This window comes from Aythya marila (assembly GCF_965140915.1).
Source record: "Aythya marila genome assembly, chromosome: 27".
In the NCBI taxonomy this organism is placed as follows: domain Eukaryota; kingdom Metazoa; phylum Chordata; class Aves; order Anseriformes; family Anatidae; genus Aythya; species Aythya marila.
The window spans coordinates 560,628-584,371 of record NC_139068.1 but is presented as its reverse complement, the minus strand read 5'-3'; the positions used below and the strand labels follow the sequence as shown (position 1 = coordinate 584,371).

At 53.2% G+C, this 23,744-nt stretch overlaps 1 protein-coding gene across 3 annotated transcripts; it reads left to right on the top strand.

Moving 5' to 3' along the window:
• The first annotated feature begins 404 nt into the window (after positions 1-404).
• Positions 405-19,853, top strand: LOC309887816 (neurturin-like). 3 transcript variants are annotated; one of them, XR_014319095.1, is made up of 4 exons: positions 405-529; positions 13,774-14,008; positions 15,569-16,255; positions 16,896-19,852. XR_014319095.1 is itself a non-coding variant. In XM_082779805.1 (3 exons), exons 2-3 carry the CDS (start codon positions 13,801-13,803, stop codon positions 16,015-16,017), a joined length of 657 nt encoding a protein of 218 aa, XP_082635931.1. In that variant the 5' UTR covers positions 405-529; positions 13,774-13,800; the 3' UTR covers positions 16,018-19,852. The 3 variants fall into 3 exon arrangements, 2 of the variants coding, with proteins under 2 accessions (XP_082635931.1, XP_082635932.1); XM_082779805.1 differs by having other exon boundaries at positions 15,569-19,852; XM_082779806.1 differs by having other exon boundaries at positions 430-529; positions 13,865-14,008; positions 15,569-19,853.
• The last annotated feature ends 3,891 nt before the right edge of the window (positions 19,854-23,744 follow it).

The window sequence follows — 23,744 nt, the reverse complement described above, 5'->3', positions numbered from 1 at the left end:
GCTCAGCCGGCTCCGGGACTCATCGTGAACTGCTCTGTGGCGGGGCTGCGGGTACCGGCGGAGGGGATGCTCGGAGCCCCGCGGTCCGGGGCGGCCCCGAGGATGCGGGGGGAGCATCGGGGGCGAGGGAGGGAGGGAGGCCGGTGTGGGGGGTGGAGGTGGTGGTGGTGATGCTGGAGGTGGTGGTGGGGGCGTGAGGCTGCGGGCGGCCCCGCCACCGGGAGCGGCCCCGCAGCGCAGCCCGGGACTGGGCGGAGGCGGGCCCGGGCGGGGCGCAGGAGCCGGCCCGTTCCAAACCCGCCCCCCGCCGCGGGGAGGAGGCGGTGGCCGAGCTCCCCCGCCTCGGCCTCCCCGTGCCGTGCCGAGCCGTGCCGAGCCAGAGCTGAACCGAGCCAGAGCGAGCCGTGCCGGTCTGAACCCAAGCGTGCCGTGCCGTGCCGAGCCTTCTCATGGCGGCCCCCGGTCCCACGCGTGTCCCGGTCCCGGCACGGAGCCGCCGCTGAGCGCTGTGCTCCGGCTCGGCGTCCAGGTAAGCCCCGCGGCGGGGACAGAGCACCTGTTCCGAGCCTGGCACGGATCCTACCCACGGCCGAAGGGGCTCCTCCGGGACCTCAGGCGAGCCCCAGGACCCTGCGCCACGGAGGTGCTGAGCCCCAGTCCCGGGAGTCCCCACCGGACCCTGGTGGGACTGGGCCGGGGGGCATAGCCCCTCGCCCCGGGGGGAGCAGCCCGAAAAACGGGGCTAGCCGCAGCCACCCACCTCTTGCTTGGTGCTGGGGCAGCCTTTGGGGCTGCTGAGGGAGTTTGCTTCGTACTTGGAGACTGTCCCGCTGCGCAGAAACGCAAACACGGCGAGGACGGCTCAGGGTGCAGTTTGTTCGCATGGGGGGGTGGGGGTGGGGGCGAGAAATGTGTCCTGTCTAAATATTAGTTTAAGAAACGGAAGGCTCTGTGGCTGGTCTGTCTGCATCTGCAGCCCTGTCACTTTCTCCCAGCTCTAGCTGCCAGCATTTGGCTGCCTCCGAGCTGCTGTTTCTGCTTCCAGAGCTTAGCAGGGGCTGGGAGGTGAACTTCACCCCGGCATCGAAGGAGGGAATTTCCCGCTCTTGCTGTGGTCTGTACGAAGGCTTTAAAAAAACAACCTAGACCTCAGATGTCTTTATTGCACATATATGGTAGCTTGTAGCCAGCACTGATTTAAATCTTAGCATTGCTTGCAGAGCCAATCCACAGTTTGGCGCTGGGTTGAGGGCATGCTTTATTGCAGTGGGAGGAATGGCTGATGACTGTCAAAAGTGGCATGTGGGTCCTGGCCACTCACTGAAGTCCTCGTTCTAAAGCCAGGATCACCTGTGGATCCCAAATTCAGACTCCCACATTCGTGTGTGCTCCCAGGTTTAAGAGCAGAAGTGGCTGAGATGCTGCAAGATGCAGAGCAACCAGGTGGGGAAGGTGTGTGTGTGTGTGGCTCTGCACAAGGAGCAGAAGAGGCTTGAGCACTTGCCTTTTTTAAGCTGCCACTTGTGACTGGGCCTCAGGTTCTACCCTAGAGCCTCCCTGCTGCAGCACTGTCCCCAGTTGTGAAGCAGAGCTGGCGATGCTGTGTGGAAGCCTTGCTCTGGGATGCTGTGGTTCCTGGTGTGAGCATCCTTGGGGGCATCACTGGACACTTACCCACTAGCTGGGGTGCACTGCAGGCCATCCTGTGCCTCCATTGGCAGGTCCAGTGTTGGGCTGGGGGGGGAAAGAGACTTTTTGTTTGTTTCTAAATCTCTTTTTTTTTTTTTTTAATAGCACTGGATCTTGGAGTGCTGGTTCAGCTCCTGCCTTGCCTGCAGGGAGGAGCAAAGGAGGTGCAGTGCACCCCTGGGGGACGCTGCACTATATCCCCCTAGCTGTGCAGTAAGCCACAGCTGCAACTGCTTGGAGCAGGATTTGTCATGCAGAGGAGGCACTCACTGTGCCAGGGTTGGGCTCCTCTCGGGCTGCGGGGCTGCAGAATTTGGTAGGGTGAGGAGAGAACCCAGCACCTTTGTGGCATACAGCCCCTGAGCTGTAAGCCAAAGGACCTGGCCCAGCTTTGCTGCGACACAGCCGGGGACAGGCAGACTGGAGCTGCTCCAGCATCCCGACTGTGGTGTCTGGGATGTGGGCACCCCTGGGTGCTCAGCAGTGCTGGGCGTGGAGCAGGGCTGGCAGCAGCTGCACTGGGTGCCCTCCCACGGTGCAGATGTGAATCACAGCTCAGTGCTCTCCCTGCTTGCCTGGTGAAACCCTGCTCCCAGGGCTGTGCTGTGCTGCTATAGCTCTGTCAGGCTTGATTCTCTGGAGCAAGCTTTTAAGGTTGACTTCCAGCCCTGGGGAGGCTGTGAGGGAGGATCTAAGATTTGCAACATCCACATTCTGAGTCCAATGTACCTAGTATGTAGCCTGAAGTGAAGCCCAGCTGGTAGTGTGGCAAGAGAAGTCACCACCTTGGCTGTCCCCAGCACTGTGTGCCATGCACATACCTGGCATGGTGGCATTAAGCACATGAGGCAGGCAGCTTCCTATCCCGGAGTTCCCCATTCTGTGATATGCCCATGCAGGGATGGGTTTGGGGTCACAAAGACTTGGCAGCTGCCTGGTGATGCCATCCTCCCCCTCCAGAGCAGCCTGTGGTACCCAGTGAGGCCAAACCTCAACTGAATGGGAGATGCTGGAGGTGGGGGGGAGGCTGGGCCAGGCACGCAGTGCCCGTTGCAGGAGGTGCAGTTGGGCAGCTCAGGACTGGTGTGTTTTACCACTGTGTTTTTTCTGCGGTGCCACAGGCACTTTCATTGCTGGTCTAAACTAAAGCACATGTGCGTAGTCCTGCTGGCAGGAACTGACCCTTTGCAAAGCCCAACAGGGGCAGTAGCACATAGTCCTGCTCTGGCAGCTCTCAGGGGTGAGCTTGCTTGGGCTGGTGGCAAGGATCTCTCCCTGCACCCACCACCTCCACCCCCCTAGCCATGCCCAGGGTCCCTCAGCACCCCCAAAAGTTGCTGTAGCAATGCAGGCCTGGGTCTGGGTGAGGGGTCTACTCCAGCCCCACTATTCGCTGGTCAGACCAGAGGAATCCCTCCCACCTCAGCTTTTTCTGTGACCTGGCTAGTTTGGAATGGTCTTTTCCCACTGAGCCTGGAGGAGGCGAAGAGAAAACCCAAACTTGTTCCTGCTAGTTGTGCCAGGACGCTCTTGTAGGAAGGAGCATCCCCAGCATGGCGAATGAGCCAGCCCCTCCACCACTGCCCGAGGAAGGGAAATGCCACAAGCAGTTTCACTCCCATTGCTTCTTTGTCACGAAACCCAAAACAGGCTCACTTTGTAACGTAGCATCCAAAGAACTAAATTGAAACAATCATTTGCCACTGCGTTGTTCTCAAATGATGACAAAAAGCATTTCCTTCTGCAGCTGTTCAAAGGCCACATTGCCAGCGTGTCCGTCCCCTAATAAGAAATGTCAGTCACATCACTGCTGGTTTTTGTGAAGTGTTTTGATTTGGATAGAACCACATTTTTCCAGCAGGAAAGGTTTCCTTTGAACGTTATCCAGGCCGAGAATGCAGGCACCAGGCTGTGGGGAGGTGGCAGTGCAGCCCTGCCTGGCCTCACTGGGGATACAGTGCTTCCAGGGGCCGTATCCTGGCACAGCCTCAGCGCAGCAGCAGCTGTGTTTCGCTCTGTTTCAGCATCTCTTTGTGGCACCAGGACCTGGCTGCACAGTGCTCAGTTAGCGACGATGAGCTCTCCTGGGCGATGCCTGGTGCTGAACAAGGACATTGCCCACAAGTGGAGTTTGCTATAACAGGGCTCCAGGCTCCAGAGAGCCCTCAAGTTCACCCTGTTGGGGTTTTCAGGCAGTGTTGGAGGGCTGAGGAGGTCTGCAAGCCCATCCCATGTCCTTCTCTAGGAAGAAAATGTGTCCTGGAAGGAACTGAGTGAAGCCAATTCTCAAAGCCTATTTAAAGCAAGCAAACAGTCCGTGGGATTTTGGGGATGGGCTGAGCAAGCAGCCAGCCCCAGAGCTTCCATGGCTGGGGAGGGCTGACAGCCCAGCGCCCCTGCTCACTCCAGGCCCTGGCAGCTCTGTTCAGGCACCAGTAAACACATGTTGGTCATGTCCTGGGGCCAAGAGCCACTCCTGCCCATCTCTGGGGCTTGCTCACAGCAGCAGAGCTGTCTGCAAAAGCACCGAGTGCTCAAATCAGTGACCAGGCAACAGCTTCTGCATGGCTTTTGGTGGCTTCTTTGCTTTTAATGATGTTGTTGTTGGCTGTGGCCAGACGGGGCTGGCGGGGAGCATGTGGTGTATTTATTGCTGGCAGTTGTTGCTCCCTGAACTTCCCCTGTAAAGTACCCGGGCTGCGGGACTTGGTGAAGGTGGGTGATGGTCGAGTGGCTGCGCTGTTCCTGGCACCCCTGGGTGGGGCAGAGCCCCAGTCCTGCCCTTCGGCCCTCCTGGCCCCAGCAGGAGCATCTGTCTGAGCCCTCACAAACCCACTGCCCCATCCGAGTGGCACCATGGTCCCCGAGTGTTGGCAGCATTGTGAGGAGCGGCCAGGGGATGCTCCCAGCAAGGCACCACAGGGACATTTTGTGTTTCTCTGGGGCTTTCCCTCTCTGCTGCCCTCTCCATGGTGAACAAAGAGGCAAATGGCATGCCCCCATGCAATGCAGGGGACCAATGCTTGTGCCACGGAGACAAGCCTCAGCACCCTTAGTCCCTTGATCAGGCGTTCTCTCCCGCCTGGGGCCACCAGCCCCTGTCCCTGAGGAAAGGCTCTCTTCTGATTTAACAGGGCAGCTGCTGTCTTTGTTAAGTGGTGCTGGCTTATTAAGAGTGCATTTTTGAGGCTTAGCAGCTCCACAGAGCCATCTGGGAGGGACGGTGCCAGTGGTGGAGCTGCTGCATGTGGCTGAAGGAGGCGAGAGTCCACTGCCGGCTCTGCTGAGCCACACTGGATGCAAGTGCCACAGTCCCAAGCCCCAGCAGGGGATGATGCTCCTGTTCAGTGCCCACCCACATCTGGGGAGGCAGCCTGGGGGGGCTGCAAGGAGCCAGTCAGGATCTGGGTGGAATGAGCCCACCAAGCTAGGAGCCAGTGTTATGGGGCAGTGGCGGCCAGGACCCCATGGGATGCTGGCAGTGCCGTGCCCCTGGAAGAGCATCGCTCGGGGTGCGAGCTCCCCAGCCTGGGGCTTGCAGGGGATGGAGTCTGGCTTCCATCCTTCTCCAGGAACAGATCAGGGACGGATGATCTTGTCCACGGGGCTGGCGGCTTGGCTGTGCCTGCCAGCTCCACTCCCACAGGAGATGTGCAACAGTCCCTCTTTCTGCTGGGGCTCTTCCTCCAACCACTACACCATTATCTTCCAGTAGTGCTTTCTTTAATTTCCTGTTGCCGCAGGCAGTGCCGGCAGCCCTGCCACAGCATCTGCCCCTTTGCAACATCCCACACAGTGAGGGCTGGAGCAGGGCTGCCCAGGCTGCAGACAGGTACAGGGAAGGTGAGGGGGGTCTGGGGGTTGGCATGGGCTGCAGCCAGGGAAATTGGGGTTGTGCTCGTTGATGCAAGGCAGGTGGGAGGACGAGGCGGGGGGTGACAAGCTGTTGGGGAAGGACTGATGGCCATTGCCCTCTTGTCCTGCTCAGGACATGGTCCATGCTCCTGCCTCTGCTGGTACTGATCCTGAGCAGCAGGAGATGCAGCCAGGCAGGACAGACTGGAGTGTCGCCATCCTGGGACCGCTGGGGCTTGGTGGAAGGGCTCAGAGAGCGAAGCGCTGCGCTTCTGGAATCTGTGTGGCTCCTCCTAGCCCACGCAGGAAGCCCTGAGCCAGGAGGATGTCGGGCAGGTTGTGGGGATGCAGCTGACTGCTGCAGGCAGCACTGCTGCGGAGTCATGCAGCCGCATTGGTGTCTGAGCATACAAAGGTTCAGGCAGCCGTGACCTGCTGTGCTGTGCAGCCCCACCGCTATTTACCCCACTCCTGTCATCTGCAGCTCTCTTCATCCCAGCATCTCCCAGCTTTGAACCTCCTCCAAAGCAACCTTTCGGGGTTGCTGAAATTTCCGTTCCCAGTGTGCCGCTGTTGCTGTCTGGGGAGGAATTCCTCATTTGTTAGCTCTGGAGCAGTGCTAAGTGCTTCAGTATGTCGGTAGCGGCTGCTGGAGTCGGACAGTAAATGCTAATGTGATATTAGGCCATGCACCGTCCAAAACCCACTGGAAGGGTTTAGTGCAAATTGGATTTACAAATCTCTATCGGGTCTCTGTGCCCTCAGCAAAGCACTGTAATCCCTGGTGGGTGCCTTGACAAGCCGGATCCTTCTGTGCAAAAACAACAGATATCAGGAAAAGGGCAGCAGAGACGGAGGGATTCCCCAGTGCCAGGCTTGAAGTGGCATCACGAGTGCCTGCGGTCTTGCTTTCACCACCCTCTTCATCAAGGTGGTGGGAACTAATATGTGGTGTCCCTCAAGGACCATCATGCTCCAAGGGCATTTTTGTGGGGAAAAAGGGCATTTTAGTGGGGAAACTGAGGCGCGGTGCAGTGAGGCCACCCGCTATGTGCCATGATGCTAGCTGAGGCTGCAAAGAAGGAAAACTCTGCCAAGTGGAGAAGACAAGAGCGGCCACAGATGGTGTTCCCCTGGCATCCAACTGCCCCTGTGCTGCTGCGCCCTCCTGGTCCCACTGTGCCTTTCCCTGGCTGGGGCAGGAGGAAGCTCTGCCCTGTCTAGGGCCAGGTGTCATGGCAGAGTGTAGATACAAGCAGTGTCGAAATTGGCCCAGAGGAGAGCACATCTGGGGCCCGGGCTCAGTCCTTCTGCCAACATGTAAGCTTTTAACCCTATTTCCTGAGGCAATGGGATTGTCCAAACAAGCCACAGTAATTAGTTTCCTTCAACAAACCACCCCTTTCTGGCATCACATGGTTATTTAGTGTCAGAGGGTGGCTTGTCACTCCCAAAAAAACTGTCATTTGGATCAGGTTTTGGCAGTAGTGGGACATTTGGGGCTGCAGAAGTGCTGCTGGGCAATGCAGGAGGCTGTAGTGGGTGCTGGGGCCAGGCTCGTGGCAGCGTTGTTTGGCAGCAGCAGCGCTGTGTGGCAGCAGCCATGGGTGCCTGCACACTCTTGCTGGTGTTTTTTTGGCTTGAGTTATCACTGATTTCCTGCAGGCCTACAGGAACCGTCATGGGTTTGCTGCAGGGAAAGATTCTGGGGAGAATTCTCCTGAGATTGACAGGAGGGATTTTACACAGCATTTTTTATTTACTCTGCCCACTAGCAAACAGTCATTTCTGTGTTGTTGTTGATTTTGTTTGTTTGTTATCTCAGCATTTTGCTTTGCAGTCTCTGTTTATTCCCACCTTGCTCCCTGCCAGAGGAGTGATTTCACGTTGTCACAAGCCATGCTCCCTGCACTGGCTGACACAGCGATACAATCAGGAAACATTTTCCTGTAATTTTATCTCTAATTACCCATCTCTTATCACAAAGTGCGGCTTCTGCTGCTGCTTGGAACCGACTGACTCAGCTTATAAATGTTATAAAAGGCTTTAAAGGAGTCACCCCCTTGGCAGAGGTGCCAAGTGGTGGGGACATCGGCAGGGACATCGCCAAGTGGCAGGTATGAGGGCAGCTGAGGTTTGCTCCATCCCCATCAGTGCTGCAGGCTCCTGGGCTGAGGCCAAGAGGATGGGGCTGTGGCGGGGCCATGGGGTGTCCTGTGGCTGCCACCTCCAAGGATGGGTGACAAGGCACCCTGGGTGGGGAGGTGGCAACAAGATGGCTGCCTTTAAGCTACTTTCACTCCCTGAAGTCCAAAGCAAGGGAAGCAGTGGCAGTATGGATGGGGGCCAGAGTGTGGCCGCTCTGTCTGATGGCAGCCACCTGGGGGCAGCTCAGTGGGTCCAGGAAGCTGCGCCCCAGTCTGGCTGCTTGCTCTGAGACCCCACAACCACAGTCAAGCCTTGGCATCTCTCCACTGCAGTGGCTTGGTGCACAGTGTGGCTGCTGCTGCTCCATCCCACTGCCCTTGGCTGTATCACATGGGCTTGGCAAGGCCTTTTATTAATTTAATTTTAACCATGGTGGCTTTGTGGGGTTTGTTCTGTTTCATTTGGTTTTGGGATTTATTTATTTATTTATTTTTGCCCACTGTTTAAAGAGCCGTGAACCAATCCTGTCCTGATTCAGGCTGAATATAGATGTCATGTCAGTGTGGGAGCAACGCAGCTTGCTGCGGCTTTGCATGCTTGGCCGCTGGCCTCTGCACCACCAGCAGTGCCTGGCCCCTCCTGGCCTCCTCCTAGCCCCTTTGGCTTCTGCGGAGGCTGCGGCAGGGCAGGGCTTCTGCGCACGCCCAGAGCAGCAAGGAGGACAAGGGACTGGCTTCCCTGCGGTTGGCCCTTTGGGAGGTGAAGGAGGGAAAGTGGGGCTGCAGGGAGAGCTTTGGAGCTCCTCGTGCCAGGCTGGCTTTCACTTAGGCAAAAGCAGAACCATATGGAGTGCGGGCTCTGGTTTTAGTTAGAGCCTGTGGGGAGAGCTGGGGAGGGAGTGAGTGGCTGGAGACTAGCGGCTGCTTTGTGGTTGGAGATGCTCCCTGGGCACCGCTGATTTTTGCCTTTGAAGTGCTGAGCAGCTCCAGAGCCCTTGCCCTGCCTGGGTGCCCGAAATCTGCGTGTAGTTCTTATATGGAGCTCCGTGTCCCTGGCGAGGGATCACCAGCATGGGGACGGTGGCACTCATCCTGTTTTCCCAGAGCAACCCTCGGAACAGAGCTGGAGATGGGGATATCTTCTGTCTTCCTCTACTGCCTATGATTACTGTCAAAAGAGCAGGAAAATTCAACAGTTAAGCTCAGATCAGGGCTTGGGGCATTTTTCCTTTTGATGCTCCCAATTTTTCCACCAGTTTTGCCATTTTGGGGCTGTTCTGACCCCGCGGTATTGGTGGTCTCACTGCAGCCTTTCTCAGCACAACATCTGCCCTGCTGCTTTCAGATGCACCAATGCCATTTGGGTGCTGCATTTCCAAAGAGCAGGTCAGGAACTTAGGAAACATTTGGGAGAAAGTCTGTCTGGACACCATGGTGTCCTCATCCCCACTATCAGCATTTTGGCCTCTGGGAGCTGCTCACTCTCAAGGCTTCTCCAGTGCCGTCCTTGGTGTGGGGCCACGCTGGGAGCTCAGGGCCTGGAGGATCCGCGAGTGCCGCAGCCCTGGAGCTACTCTGCTGCAGCATGGAGTCGGGGTGGAAATTGTTTAATTCCTGCAGGGTGAGTCATGAGGAGCTGGGATTTCAAAGCAGCTTGGCTCCCATGTAAGGCACTAAAATAAACAGTGTGGCAGGTGGAAACTCTCTCTGATGTCCCATCAAGGCCTCGTTCTTTCCAAGTGTTTCATTTGCCAAAAACCTCGGCCACTATGGTCTCATCCATTCTCATGGCGCGGCTGAGTCTGAGCGCTTGAAAATAATGAATCAATGCCCAGAAGCATGAATTGACTGAAAATGTATGACATACTTACAATATAATGTCTTTTGGGTGCTCTGGCTTCTGGGCTTTGAAGCTTAAGGACCAAACGTTTGCACATCTCCTCTTCCCCCTTCCTCCGCCCAGGAAGGAGGATTTAGGGTAAAAGAATGAACCCTGGCTTCTCGCCCTCACCTTGCACCATTGGGAGTTGAGGATTTGAGGAGCTGGCAGATACCTGAAGCACATTGTGAGAGTCTGCTTGAAAAGTGGATGTGCTTAGGAAAGGAAGAGCTCTGAGAAAACCTGAGAGCATGAGAAGCAGGCAAAGCCCAAGCAGCCCAAAATACATTTGGGTTCTGTGCCGTCTGTAGAACGGGAGAGCTGCTTTCCTGTTTCTCTGGGAAAGGCAGCAGAAACTCCAGTGCTTGGAAGCTGGAGTGAAGAAAACTCCGACTGAAAATCAGGCTCTGCTGATCCTGTGTTTTGCTGAGCAGTGGGGGCAATGAAGCACTGCAGAGGGCTCTGTAGGGCCGAGGGGTAGCCTTGCTCCTTCAGGTGGAAATCTGAAGCCTTGCTAGGAGCAAGGCAGAAGTGCAGGGAGCTTGCCCCATGGCTCAGCCACAGCAGAGGGGGAGCCAAGATCATCAGCTGCTTCTCTCCAGTCTCGGCAAGTGATGAGCCTTGGCTGTGCTGCTATCTGTTTTTCATGAAATTTCCAGTTTGTCAGGACACAGATCCTCATCTCTTCCACCTATGGAACATCTGTGGAGGAGGCTGGTGGAGTGTGGGCTTGGTTTTGGTACTTGGCTCCTGCAAAATGGGGCTGATGCTTCCATTCCTGAAGGTTTTCTCCTTCAGGATTGAGTTCCTGCTTGGCAGCAGGCACAGCGTGGCTGGACTTGTACAGTCAAATTGATGGATTATCAGGAGGATGCAGGAGAATACAGCACTTTTGGGCTGTTATCCAGAATATGGGAGAGAAAAGGCCTTAGGCCTTTAATCAAGCCCAGGAGCATAATGGGGCTGTAACGTAGCTGCAAGTGCCCAAATCCTGCCAGGACTCAGCCCCAAAACCTCTTTGCAGCAAGCCCACGGCACGAGTCCCCCTGCATTGCTGCAGCATGGCCGTATGGCAGGGCTGATGTAAATGCACAGAAACAGCCTGCGGTGGCAACAGCCCATGAAAACATTGCTGCCTGAGGGGGTTTGGATCCCAGAGAGCCACAGCAAGAGTGGAGTGGGGTGCCTGGGGCATGCTCAGTTTGCCTGGGGACAGGAGGGCATTTGGTGCGGCTGCATGAGCACCAGGAACCCTCTGTCAAGGCTGTGTCCCTGAGCCATCCTAGCCTCACACCCTCATTTCTACAAAATGGCTTTGAGCCAGTGGGACAAGCTGAGCATGGAGCCCAGTGGCAGTTCTCTATGTCTAGGGCATGGCGTGTGGCAGAGCCTGGCCCCGGGGACTTGTGACGTTTACCCTGCCCTGCTGAGCACGTCAGCCTGGGTCTGGTGGTGCTAGGCAGTGCCTGCGCCTTTGCATTGCAGAGAAATGGCAAAGAGACTGGAGCAGCAGCAGTGAGGCCCTGCTGGGACCATTAGGTCTGGGCTGGGAAGACCCTGATGTTTCCTTGCTGGCTGTGCCAGTGGGACCAAACTTTGGGTACCACAAATGCTCATCCCAGCAGATCCAGTCCTTGGGGTGCTCCAACTTCTTCTGCAGGAGGGAGTAAGAGGGAGAGGGCTTTGGGGATGGGAACGGGGACAAGGAAGGGGCTGTGCCTGCTGGGCTTTCCCTGATGTCTGAGCAGAGCCCAGCAGAGCAGTGCCACCTGTGGAAGCAGCTGTGGGCTGGTGCCTGTTGGTGTGGGGCTGTCCAGTCAGCTTTGTGTCAGAAGCCCTGAGCCCTCACAGTTATTTATTGTTTCTGGGACTGGGTTTAGAATAGGTGGAAACCAAAAAGACAGGAGGACACAGTTCAAGCATCAGCCTGGGTGAGTCACGGGCTGCGATGTGTGTGTGCGCTTTTCCTTTTCTCCCCCTCGAATTTCAGCTTTTGCCATGGGTTGCCACATGTGGGCTGTGGCATTTTAGAGCAAGAAAAACTGGAGGCAAAGACTGGAATATATATATAGGGAGAGAGGGAGTGAGTATTATTATTGTTTGCACACTGGAGCCAGGGTTCTGGTCTTTTGAAAGGTCACCAGCAAGCGGGTGGGGGACACAATTTCTGGCTGCTGAAATAAGAGGCTGTTTTATGGGATGTGCGGCAAGGCTGAAACCACCCTGCTAAACTGTTAGGGGCTCAAAATGAGCCAGAGGCCCTTCCCTGCAGCTGGCTGGCCATGTGGTCCTGCCCGTGCCCACAGCCTAGCTCGGACCCTGTACTACCGCTGTCAGAGTGGCACCATGAGCCATGTCCCTTCCCCACATCCAAAGCTGCTGCTGCATGTTTCCCTTGAGGCAGCTGTTTCTTCCTAAGGCTTTTATTCCCCTTCATTTTGCATGCTGTCTGAGAGTGAACTGCAATTTTCTCAGCCCTGTGTGCTTTAGCAGCCATGCCCTGATGCCTCTCTGGGATCTGTGTGACATCCTTGAGTGTTTTTGGTGCCTGTTCCCTGCTCCTGCCAGTTGCTTGAGCTCATGACTCACAGGTGAAATCTCAACTTTAAGGCACTTAATCATTGCAATTAATGGTGGGGCAAACACCCAAAGGCCACAATCATCCTTCCTGTGGTGGCTTTGCTGGGGCTCAAGGGGCCAGCACCGTCCACTCTGGGTGCGCCCACCCCGTGAGCCAGCTGCGAGCACTTGCCCCGGCTCACCAGCTGTGAGCACTTGCCACGGCACGAGTTTTGCAGCGGGTGCTTATCGGCTCAGTGTCTTGGCTAGCACTGCCTCCTGGTACCACGGCAGGATTTCATGCTCTTACCTCCTTATATGGCTAAACTATTCTTTTTCTATCTTGGCATTGTTTATAGCCCAGTTGAAAATATTTAGACTCTGGCTGGGTTATACAATTATCTTGTAACCTACAGGGCATGTAATTACTATTAGTTAACATGTAATTATCTGCATCCTGTAAAATAAAGTGTTGTTGGCAATGGGACAGCATTCTCGTTGTTTTCCACAATAATGGTAAAAGTGAATCTGTCAAATTCCATTTTAAAATAAACATTTTCCCCCAGTAAATTCTATTTGGCAAATATTGCTAAACCGGGCTGTGGGTATTTTTTTTCCCCTCTCATTCTCTTCTTCCTTCTCCCCTCTCTCCCCTCCCCCCCCGTGGAAAATTTATTTAAAAAGGAGAAATGTTTGGAGTTTGTAAGGAACTGAAATGAGAAAAAGGGGCTGGGAGGCGACTGTGAGTCAGTGCCGCTTTCCGAGGGCTGGCATTGATGGGGATTTAATGGCTGACAGCTCGCCAGCAGGCATTCAGACCTGACCTCCCACGGCCTGGCAGGGTTGCGCTGGCGCCTCTCAAATCCTACTACGTCCGACCTGCTTTGGATGGACAAAATCCAGCAGTGTCAGGTAAGGGCATCTGCAGCCTTGTCCCAGCCGCTTGCAAGATTTGTCTCCCATGCTGCAGCCCCGAATTTTGGCCTGCCTGTGGTCCCTGCGTGCTAGCGCTGCTCCTGCCCACTGTGTTGCTAGATGCTGGGATGCACCAGGGCTGTTCTTGAGATTTTTGTGATTTTTCACTAGTTTTGACAGAGTGGGGGCATCCATGTTGGTCCACTGGTGGGGCAGGGATTTGTGCAGAGGTCAGGCAGCGTAACCCTGAACCCCAGTGGGGTCTGGGCCCTGGGTGAGCTGGTGGCCAGCAGGGGCGGAGCAAGCTGTAGTGGGGCTCAGTGCAGGGTGAGGACGATGGAGCGGGGCTGGGACATGGCTTTGTCCATCCTTTACTTGCATCCACCTGTTGGGGTATCATCCCCAGTGTGACATGGAGATCCAGCCACCAGAAAGGAGGCTTAAATGTGTCTGATGAGGCTGCCTGCTGTAAGGGATGCATGGGACGAGGACATTTCCTTGTCCCCACTGTCACCAAGTGGGACATACCAGCCAAGAGCCACCTTTGCCTTTTCTCTGTGCAGCACAGCCTGGGGCTGCAGTACATCTCTGTGCCTTGGCTTCCCCACCAAAAAGCTGGACCAGTCTCGGGGGTGGAGGGGATGGGCTAGAGACGTGGGGCTGGGGGTGAGAGAGGGGGCCACGGGCAAAGGCCATATAATAAGGATATTTGTTTTGCCTGTTTTGCAGAGTTTCAATGTTCTGACTTGCTCTAAGATGAAGGTATGGAAGTTTGCAGCCATTGCATCGATGCTCCTCAGTTCCATGTTATCCATTTTAGTTTGTAGAGACATGTTCAACGGAAGCCGGACATACAGCCCCTTGCCTTCCTCGCTGTCCTCACGGGCATCCTCCTCTTCACTGCCGGCGGCTCTGCGGAGACCCCCCCGGGCCCTGCCACGCCACAGCTCGCTGCTCACCCAGTGTAAGCTGCCGCGCCCGCGCCCCGGCTGCTCAACACCAGCAGAGGCTGTTTTCGGCTCTCCTGAGGCTGAGCCCATAGATGCCACTGTGTCCTCAGGTGTTCACCCAGGCATGCTCACTCTGCTGCCTCCCTTCCCTCTCTTGCTGCTCCTGCATCAGTGGGTTACAAGCATTTAGCAAGGAGCGGAGTTGGGAGGCACTGGTCCCTAGAAAACTATGCATGGAAAACACAGCCTCTGGGCAACAAATCTTCATGCAAGCGCATCAGCTCTTCATGCAGGGAAACCAAATGCAAACAGCTCATCTTAATGCAAAGAAGCTGCTTTTTTTTTTTTTTTTTTTTTTTTTTTTTTTTTTTCTCCTCACCAAATGGCTTTCTTTCTTTTTCTTGTTTCTTTTAATTTCCATGCTGTTTTTAAAAATGCGAAATGTCAAATGGGAGCTCAAAGCAAAGGGGAACAGCTCCATCCTGCTGTGAGGCAGCGACTTCCCCCAAAGCTGTGCTCATCCCTTTGTGCTTGCTGGAAATCCCAGGCATGTTTGCTTTTATTCCAAACGAGAAGAACTTCTTTTTGGTTTGAAATTTTGAAATTGATGACAAGCTGTCAAATTATGCTTTTCTCCTCATTCTGATGCTTCTCCTGGCACTGAGTTGGACCAAGCCTAGCCTCAGGGTTAGGACAAAGGGACACAGATGTTGCCAGCAGTGTCTGCTTGTTGGCCATGGCCATGGCTGTGTGCATAGGGATTTTGTTGGGCAGCCCTTTCACCAAGACATCAGGGAATCATCACAAATATTCAGTTTGTTGGTGTTTCTCACCACCCCATCATGGCTTTTCTGCAGCATCACCTGGTGGTGGGGACCAGGCAATTCACCCACGTTTTTGCACATCTGCAAGTTGGAGTGATGCCACCGAGGACTGTTGCTGGCATTGTTAATTCTCCTGTGCTGCTTAGTGCAAGCGTGGGGTCCTCCCGTGTCCACCTATAGGTGCCATTGCTGCTCAAGCCCCAGTGTCATGCTCCAGCTGGAGCAGCCCTGCTGCCTGATCCCTGGCCACAGCAGTGCTGCCACTGGCCATCTGGAAAGCAAGAGCACAACAGTACTGCTTTCTGTCCCCTAAATTTCACTTTTAAGCATGCGCTTGATGTTGTGCAGGGAAAGAGGCTGTTTGGGACAGCTCCGGGCAGGGGAGAAAACAGACAGTAGAAGGAAAGGGGAGGGAGGTGTGTGTGTGTGTTTTTTTGTGGGCAGTGGCAGTGGCAGCAGCACAACAAGGTACCTCCACGGGGTCTCAGCCCCGTGCATGCAGGGTGTGACCTGGCTGGGGCACTGAGTGGCCCCGCAGTGGCTACTGGCCCAGTGTCTTCCCTGTCCTCCCAGCCAAGGGCTGGTTCAGGCAGTCACTGTGGTTCAGCAACATGTTGTTGAGATCAATTTTGCAATTTTCTGCAAACCCTTGCATGGAGGGAGCAGGGAGCCAGCACTGGGGTACATCCACAGCTCCAGGGGACACCCACCAGGGGGGACACCTGCTAACGGCCACCCCTTCTCTTGCAGACAGCAGCTTGTTCGAGAGCTACACAGAGGGGGAGATCCGGCAGCTCATCTCAGCACTGGTGGAGCGCTACAGCCAGGCCATGAACTCAGGGGGCCACGAGCTGCCTCTCTTCCCCAAGGCGGGCAACCGCATGAAGCGCGCACGAGCTCGCCACAAACCCTGTGCCCTGAAGGAGCTGGAGGTAAGCGTCAGCGAGCTGGGCCTGGGCTATGAGTCAGACGAGACGGTGCTGTTCCGCTACTGTAGCGGCACCTGTGACACAGCTGTCAGGAACTATGACCTCTCACTGAAGAGTGTACGCAGCAAGAGGAGGATCAGGAAGGAGAAGGTCCGGGCTCGGCCCTGCTGCCGGCCGCTTTCGTATGACGACGATGTCTCCTTCTTGGATGCCTACAACCGCTACTACACTGTCAACGAGCTCTCGGCCAAGGAGTGTGGCTGCGTGTGAAGGGCCGGTGTGGCCAGGCGGAGGCGATGCCCCAGAACCGCTGGCAGCAAGGCCAAGGGGCCACGGTCTGCTGTGAGGATGGGGACGGGCCTTGCACTGCTGCCTGCCCCAGTGACCCTCCCCATTTGGGGCAGTGGGGGCTGTGGGAGGAGAAGAGACTGCGATGCTCGTTTATCCCCAAGCGCTTCCTGGCTCACATACACGTGTGACGTGACTGTACAGGACTGTAGAGGAAGCTGTAAGTGCCATTGGAGGCTGCAGTCGTTGAGGGGTGGTCTGGGGGTGCCAGTGGGTGTGCAACACATGAGCAGGGTGTGCTGTGGGCGCAGGGCACTTTGCACGCTTGGGGTGCATGCACATGGGGTGTGTTGAACACAGCGTGTCACACATATGGGACACATCACAAGCTGAAAGGGGGATGCAAAGCAGGTGTGAACTGCACAGAGGTGATGAGTCCAGGTGCGTGGGGTGGTAGGAGCAAGAGGCTGCACTGCAGGGCTGTGCAGGTGGTGCCATGGTGCTGGACAGGATGCACTAGATGCATAGTGCGTGTTATGGGCATGGGGAGTGTTAAACAGCTGCGGGTGCCCTCAGGCGGGTGCTGAACCCCATGGGCTGAAGCTGCCCTGTGTGGGGGGTTTCCTGGTTTCACTGCAGCCACGCTGGGGTCCCTATGCTGCACAGGGGTGGTCCCATGCCCCCAGATTCCCTGGTGTGGAGCAGAGCTGCACGGACACTGGTTTGTGCTCTGGGGAAAGGGTCTGGCTCCACTCCCGGTGCCTGCTTTGTGATCACCTCACGCTCCGCAGCCTGGGCTTGTCTTTTTAAAACTTGGGATAATCTGAAGTAACTGGATTAACCTCTCAACCCCTCTGCAGGCAGTGGGGCTTGAGATGTGCCATCACCAGGGAGGGGACAAAGCACCACGAGGCCACTGGCAAAGCTGGGTTGGCAGCGTGGCTGGGAGCACCGACGGTTTGGGATCCCCCGAAAGCCAGACTGGCCCTGCCAGCCGCAGCACGTGTGTAATTCCCATTGCCTTGCAGGGCGGTGGGGCTCAAATTGTGCGCGGGAGAGGGCTCAGGCCTGGGCTTTGGCTACGGTTCGCATTTACAGCAGTGTCACTCTTGTTTACTCTGCGGAGAAATAAATGAGACCGCAGACTTTTGCATTCTCTGGGCAGGCTAAATTTGTTGCCTGGGATTGATGGGTTTTCTCCCCTTGGCCTTCTTCCCAGAAAAAGCAAATCATAAACAGAAGGAGAATATTGGTGTCATGTCCTGGGCATTAACCACTGCGAGTGAAAACACTCTGCTCGCAGCCCCTGTGGCGGTGGTGGCCCCATTCCCAGCCCAGCTCTGTGATGGAGTGGGGAGCAGTTGTGCTGCTACAGGGGCTGTGTGGGATTTTGGGGTGCAGCCCCGCAGGGGACACGGCAGCCCCTGTTTCCCCCTGACAGGGCAGGCAGTGGGGGGATGGGGGGCAGCAGCTGCCTGACCCCTGCGCAGGGCAGGGCTGGCTTTGTGCTTTCCATCCAGCAGCCGCTCTTGGCTGAGCGGAGTCAGGATGTAGCGATGCAATGTAAACACCATCCTTCAGCAGGGCTGGCCGTGCACCCAGCGTTCCCATGAAAGAAGTCTGCATTCTGTAACGCTGAGTTTTCCCCCTCACGACTGGGAAAAGGAGACGGTGCCACTGGCATGGGGTGCAAAGCCTGTCTGCGGGGCACTGGCACGGGCGGATGCACACTGGGACACAAATGCTGCTGAGATGGTGAAAGCTGTGTGACACTGCAGGTGCGCAGAGCTGGCTGCTCACAAAATGCTTTTGCAAAGTGCCGCAGCACTGTGAGGGTTGCATGGAAGGGGAATGAGAAAGATGTCCCCCAAAATAAGCAGCCAGGGGCTGTGCAGTAGGAGTAGAATGGAGGCAGCAGATGAACACTATCAGTGTGGTTGCTCACGGCAGATAACCGACTCACTCCTGACTAAAAAAAAATAAAATACACCCAAATCTAATAATAATAACGGCACTCTCAAGGGCTTGGGTGCTTTCCAGTTCTTACTACTATAAAACTAAAATTAGTTTTGTTGCAGAAGCCTCCAGTTAAAAAAAAAAAAAAAAGGCAGGAACTCGAGCACTAAAGGAAGGGAAGGTGCTACAGCACAGCAGCAGTGCAGCACCGGGCCCCATGTAAGGAGAGTTTGTAGATGGGCTCCCTGCAGCTGCCCCTGCCTGCATTGTCCTGAGCCCAGGGAGGTGCTTGTGGGATTTCATAACTGCTGCATTGCCCAAGTGTCTGTTTACAGCCTGTTTGTAGAAAGTTCTGAGAAATATCAGGGGGTTTTAGGGTGCTGCGATGTGCAAGAGCTCAGCAGTGCCTGCTGAGAGCAGACCTGACATAAGGGATGAGGCCAAAGGTCCCATCCTCCTGCCTGCCCTTGGCTGTGAGCAGTGGGGAGGTGAAGGGGCTCGGGCACCCCAGACCCAAAAGTCCGGGCCTATGAGGGAAAACTTGATGCAATGCGTGCACACTACAAATCAATGCAAATAGCTGTGCTGAACCTTTATTCCCTCCCTTCCCCCCCCCCTCTTTTTCATCCCATCAGCATCCCGCCTGCACAGAGGAGCAGGGGAAGTGGCTGACATTCACTGCTGATGGTGCAGCGGCCGAGTGTGCTGAGCGTGGGGTTTTTGGAGCGCAGCTGGGCTGCAGCTGGGCTTCACAACCACACGGCTCCTGGAGCAGTTCTGGGGCCGAGCACACCCATTGCGGCTGTTGCCTGAGGGTGGTTTTGGCTTGCATGTCACTGTCGTGCATGTTGCTTGGGGCTGTCCTCTTGGTGACACTGAGTCCACCCTGTGCCGCTGCAGGAGCATCGTCCAGCCCACATTGTCCTGTGCCGTGCTGCTGCTGCCTGGGCAGAGAAATGTGGTTCCAATAGAAATACTGATATTTCCCTAATGCTTTCCGTTTCTCCGGCCCTCTCTGCTGTAATAGGAGCTGGAGCTGTCTGTAAGAATGTCTACAATGCAGAAAAGGCAAAAGGATGGAAAATTCCCTCCTCAAAGCTACAGCAAAAACTCATCTGTCTCCCTTCCTTGTCATCCCATGCATTACTTATTGTTAATAATAACAATGGTGTGTCACATCTGTCAGGGGGTGGTTTTAGGGTTCTTGTGTCTTCTTGCAGCTTGCCTATCCGCTGCTGCAGCCTTGCTTCAGCATCACCTGCAAGGGCAGGAGGCAAGGGTGTTTCACAGAGTTTGAAAACTCAAGAGGTTTGGAAACACAAGATGTTTAAAACTATTCCGGTGGTGACAGCGCAAAATATGAGTGTTATGTTATCCTGGCTCTCCTACAATGAGTTATGGGACATTTCATTGTGTTTTACTATACACATCTCTATACGAACGTGCCTGTGTTTGTGTAATGCTGGCCGGAGCCGGAGGCGTGCGAGGCGCAGCAGCGCTGGCTCTGGCTCTGGCTCGGCTCCGCCTGTCACTTGCATCAGTCGGGATCCCATTTGCTGACAACGGGCTCACTCCCGATTTGGTATCAGTGAGGGGGAAATGGGCCTAACATCATTGTTTCCACTTGATGAAAGCACTGGCAAACATCGTGTTCCTTATTTAAACAGGTCCAGAAACTTGCTGGGAAGAAATCATTTTTCCCAGTTTATCAAGACAAATTATTTTTCATCGGTATTCAAAACCTCAGCCTTCTTCTCTCAATAAATAGGGCTACCACATGTTTTTGTTCTTGGTTAAACAAGGCGTAGCCTCAAACTTGAGGCCCAAGAAGAGGGAAAAAAAAAAAAAAGGATAAAAAGGGAAAAAAAAACACAGAGGTTTAGCAACTGCAGGTGGGAGCAGGGTGGGCACAAGCGGAGGCAGTCCCGTCTCCATGGCTCTGCTCGGCACTGTCTGCGTAGATCCATTTCCCTTCTGGTATAGTTGGGTCTGACCGACCATCTGCAGAAGTTGATGCAATGCATCTATATTTTAGATACGCTCTATTTATTCAAAGTAACTTATGTTATTTATTTAGATACCATAGTGTGCCATCTACGTAATGCGTTCTTTCTCTCTTTTTTTAAAAATATTTTATTTATTGATCCAAATGGTGCCAAATGCAGTTTACATTTATTACAATTTTACCATTTATGCTAAACAATGGGAAAAATATGATTTTTTTTAAACAAACATAAACTTGGGTGTGATGCTGTTACATACTCACGGTAAAGTAAAAATAAAAGGAGAATTACACTGATTTCTCTGTGGTTCATCTTTTACTGATGCCTATGTATAAAGGATAGCAGCATGGCATTATGTCTGCAGGATGGGCAGGGAAATGGGAAATTTAGCTTTTCTTTCAGGAAGGCAGGGAGGAGTGGCAGAAGCTCCAGTTTCCTGCCAACAGCCCCCATTTCTTTTACTCCATCATCGTAAAACAATATTTATGTAAAATCACCAGTTAAAAATGTTACCAGGACCGGGGCATTGCCTGCATGGGTTTGTATTGGTATGGCCACATGAATCATTGTCCTTGCCCCCTGCTTGTAAAGGCTTGGGTTGGCGCAAAGGCTTGTTCCAGCTGAAGTGACCCATAGGGATACACCGATTCTGACAAAATCATGTGAAAAGAAAAAAGAGAAGAGAAGAGAAAAAAGAAAAGAGAGGAGAGAAAAAAGAAAAGAGAAAAAAGAAAAGAGAGGAGAGAAAAAAGAAAAGAGAAAATAAAAGAGAAGAGAGAGAAAAGAAGAGAGAAAAGGAGAAAAAAAGAAGAGAGAAAGGAAAAGGAGAGAAAAAAAAAGAAGAGAAGAGAAAATAAGAGAGAAAGGAGAAAAGAAAAGAAAAAAGAAAAGAAAAGAAAAGAAAAGAAAAGAAAAGAAAAGAAAAGAAAAGAAAAGAAAAGGTTTTGATAAGGTCAGCCAGAAAAATATTTCATTTGCTTATCCAGAAGCAGCACTGAGGTTAGAAGCATGTTTTATTTTATAGGAAAAACATCTCACAGTCAGCAGCAAGCATTGGCTGAGGCTTTGTTGCTCTTCATATTAGGATGATTATGATGATTAATATTTCATTTTGGGGGAAATGCTGCAATTTGGAATCCCAGCCAAGCTCAGCATGCAGACACGTTTCCATGCTGTGGGCATGGGCAGCGCTGTGCCCACCCCAGATCTGCAGAGCATTTGAACCCTGCTTTGAAACTCCTGACACCACTGAACAGGTGTCAGCCTCTCCTCGTGGGCACTGCCCCCACTGAACAAGTGCTGCCCCCAGTTATTACATTGAGCATCTCCCGCATTTAATGCATTGCTCATCTTAACACGTGACTAAGCTGTAAGGAGTTTACGCTGCCACCACATTCACGGAGTGTTGGGAAGAGGCTGCAGCAACGTCCTGTAAAAGTATAACACCCCCTGAGTGTTATGAGAACATGAGTGTTAAGAGAAAAACACTTTTTTTTTTTTTTTCACTAAAAAATAGGCTACAGCTATGGCATGCTTGTGGGTACAAGTTCCTACGTTTGTAAACAAAACCGCTCCATCTTGAGCACAGCCAGTGAGCTGCCCCACTGCCCTTGGCACTGGGTAGAGGGGGGGAAGAACCAAAAAAAAAAAAAAAAATGCTAAACCACTTTTGAAACACACAGGTTTATAAAGTTTTTTTAGGGGGAATGGAAAAAAAGATCTGTTTATATTCCCCCCATCATGCCACCCAGAGGCCTGACAGCCATGGTTGGCTCGTGGCTGAGTCAAATGCTCACACTTGAAGCTCCGCTCTGTAAATATTTTATGAAGCATCTTTTGAGACTCATAAATCCTTGTACATGTGCGTGCGTGCATGTGTGTGCATGTGCGCTGAAGAGGCTGAGCAAGGCTGTAATCCCACTGCCAGCCTGTCCAGGGGAAGGGCTGAAGGGGAAGGGGAAGTGGGAAAGGGAGGGGGAGGGGGAGGGAGGGAGGAAGGAAGGAAGGAATGGAAGAGACAAAGAGAGAAAGAAAAAGAAAGAGGAAGTGTGAAAGAGAGAAGGAAAGAGAAAGAGAGAAAGGGAGAGAGAGAAAGAGAGAAAGAGAGAAAGAAAGAAAGAAAGAAGAAGAAAGAAAGAAAAAGAAGAAAGAAAGAAAGAAAGAAAGAAAGAAAGAAAGAAAGAAAGAAAGAAAGAAAGAAAGAAAGAAAGAGAAAGAAAGAAAGAAAGAAAGAAAGAAAGAAAGAAAGAAAGAAAGAAAGAAAGAAAGAAAGAGAAAGAAAAAGAAAGAAAGAAAGAAAGAAAAAGAAAGAAAGAAAGAAAAAGAAAAAGGAAGGAAGGACGGACAAACAAGTTATAATGACAAAATTGGAGAGGGCTGCTTGGAAAATCTGACTTGTTCAAGAGAACAAAAAATAGAAAGAAAACAACATTTGCAGGCAACAGCATGCAGGCGAATGTGCTGCTGGTCTGGGGCTGCACAGATTTTGAGTGCAATTTCTTGGGGATGGGGTGTGTGTTGCCTGATTGCATAGTGTATGTGGGAGAGTTTCACTGGCTGATGCTTGCTTTAAAGCACCAGCTTGAAATCCCAAGCTCCCAAAAGATGTACTATACTAATTTCTTCATTTTTAAATGGAAGAAGAAACAGCTGGGAAATGGGATGCTGAGGGTGCTCAACCCTACTGAATGGTTTGCACGTCTCACAATTACCTCCTGGTAAGAAATACTGTGGGAAGATAAACCCAGCCACACTTCAAACTGGAAAGCCCACAATAAAAGTGAAGACCAGAGTGTACAGTTTGCATGTCTCCAGAAAAAAGGAACGGAACGGAATGGAATGGAACGGAAAGGAAAAGAAAGGAAAGAGAAAGGAAAGGAAAAGAAAGGAAAAGAAAGGAAAAGAAAAGAAAAGAAAAGAAAAGAAAAGAAAAGAAAAGAAAAGAAAAGAAAAGAAAAGAAAAGAAAAGAAAAGAAAAGAAAAGAAAAGAAAAAAAAAAAAAAGAAAAGAAAAGAAAAAATCAAGTGTATCTATGGTCATATTTCCCCATATCTCTTTCGTAGAGATACCAACAACGTAGGCACTACCCACAACGAGAAGCCCAGGAACACGAATAATTGTTGCTTCAGCTGCTGCTGGGGATTTGCAGCAAGGGAAGGAGGGAGCTCAGTGGTGCTAGACAGCTGTGGAGAAAACAATCTTCATAGTTTCATGTTCCCTCTCCCAGTATCATCAGACAAAAAGAGAAGCAGGTTTCTAAAGCACAGTAAGGATCTGCCTGTAGGCTCAGAAAGCTGGAAAGAATTGATTTTACAGGGCTGGTTCAGGCACCTTCATGCACTGAAGACAAACCTGGCTGTGATGAAGCTCTTCAGCACAGAAGGCTGCAGCTGCTGCATTTGCAGGGTTTCGGTGTATCTGAGACATTTTTGTTACCCTCCCAAATTGCAAACTGCACTGGGCTGGGTGAGGATTTGTTTCTCCCAAGCTCTGCCTTCCCTCTCCTCTCCACTCTCCTCTCTCCACTCTCCTATGGCCCTGGGGGCTCTGCTGGGCAGGGGTCCCATGGATGCAAAGCCCATGGGTGCTGCAGACAGCAGTTTCACCCTCTGCCAGGACAGCAGCTCCCAGTCCCCTGCACTGGGCTACTTCCTAAGCTCTGGAAATGGTTGGGGTCATTGGCCACTGCCCTTTCCCATCCCCAGCAGAGAGAGAGAACCCTGCACTGCTCTCTATGCCCTGCCGGCACTG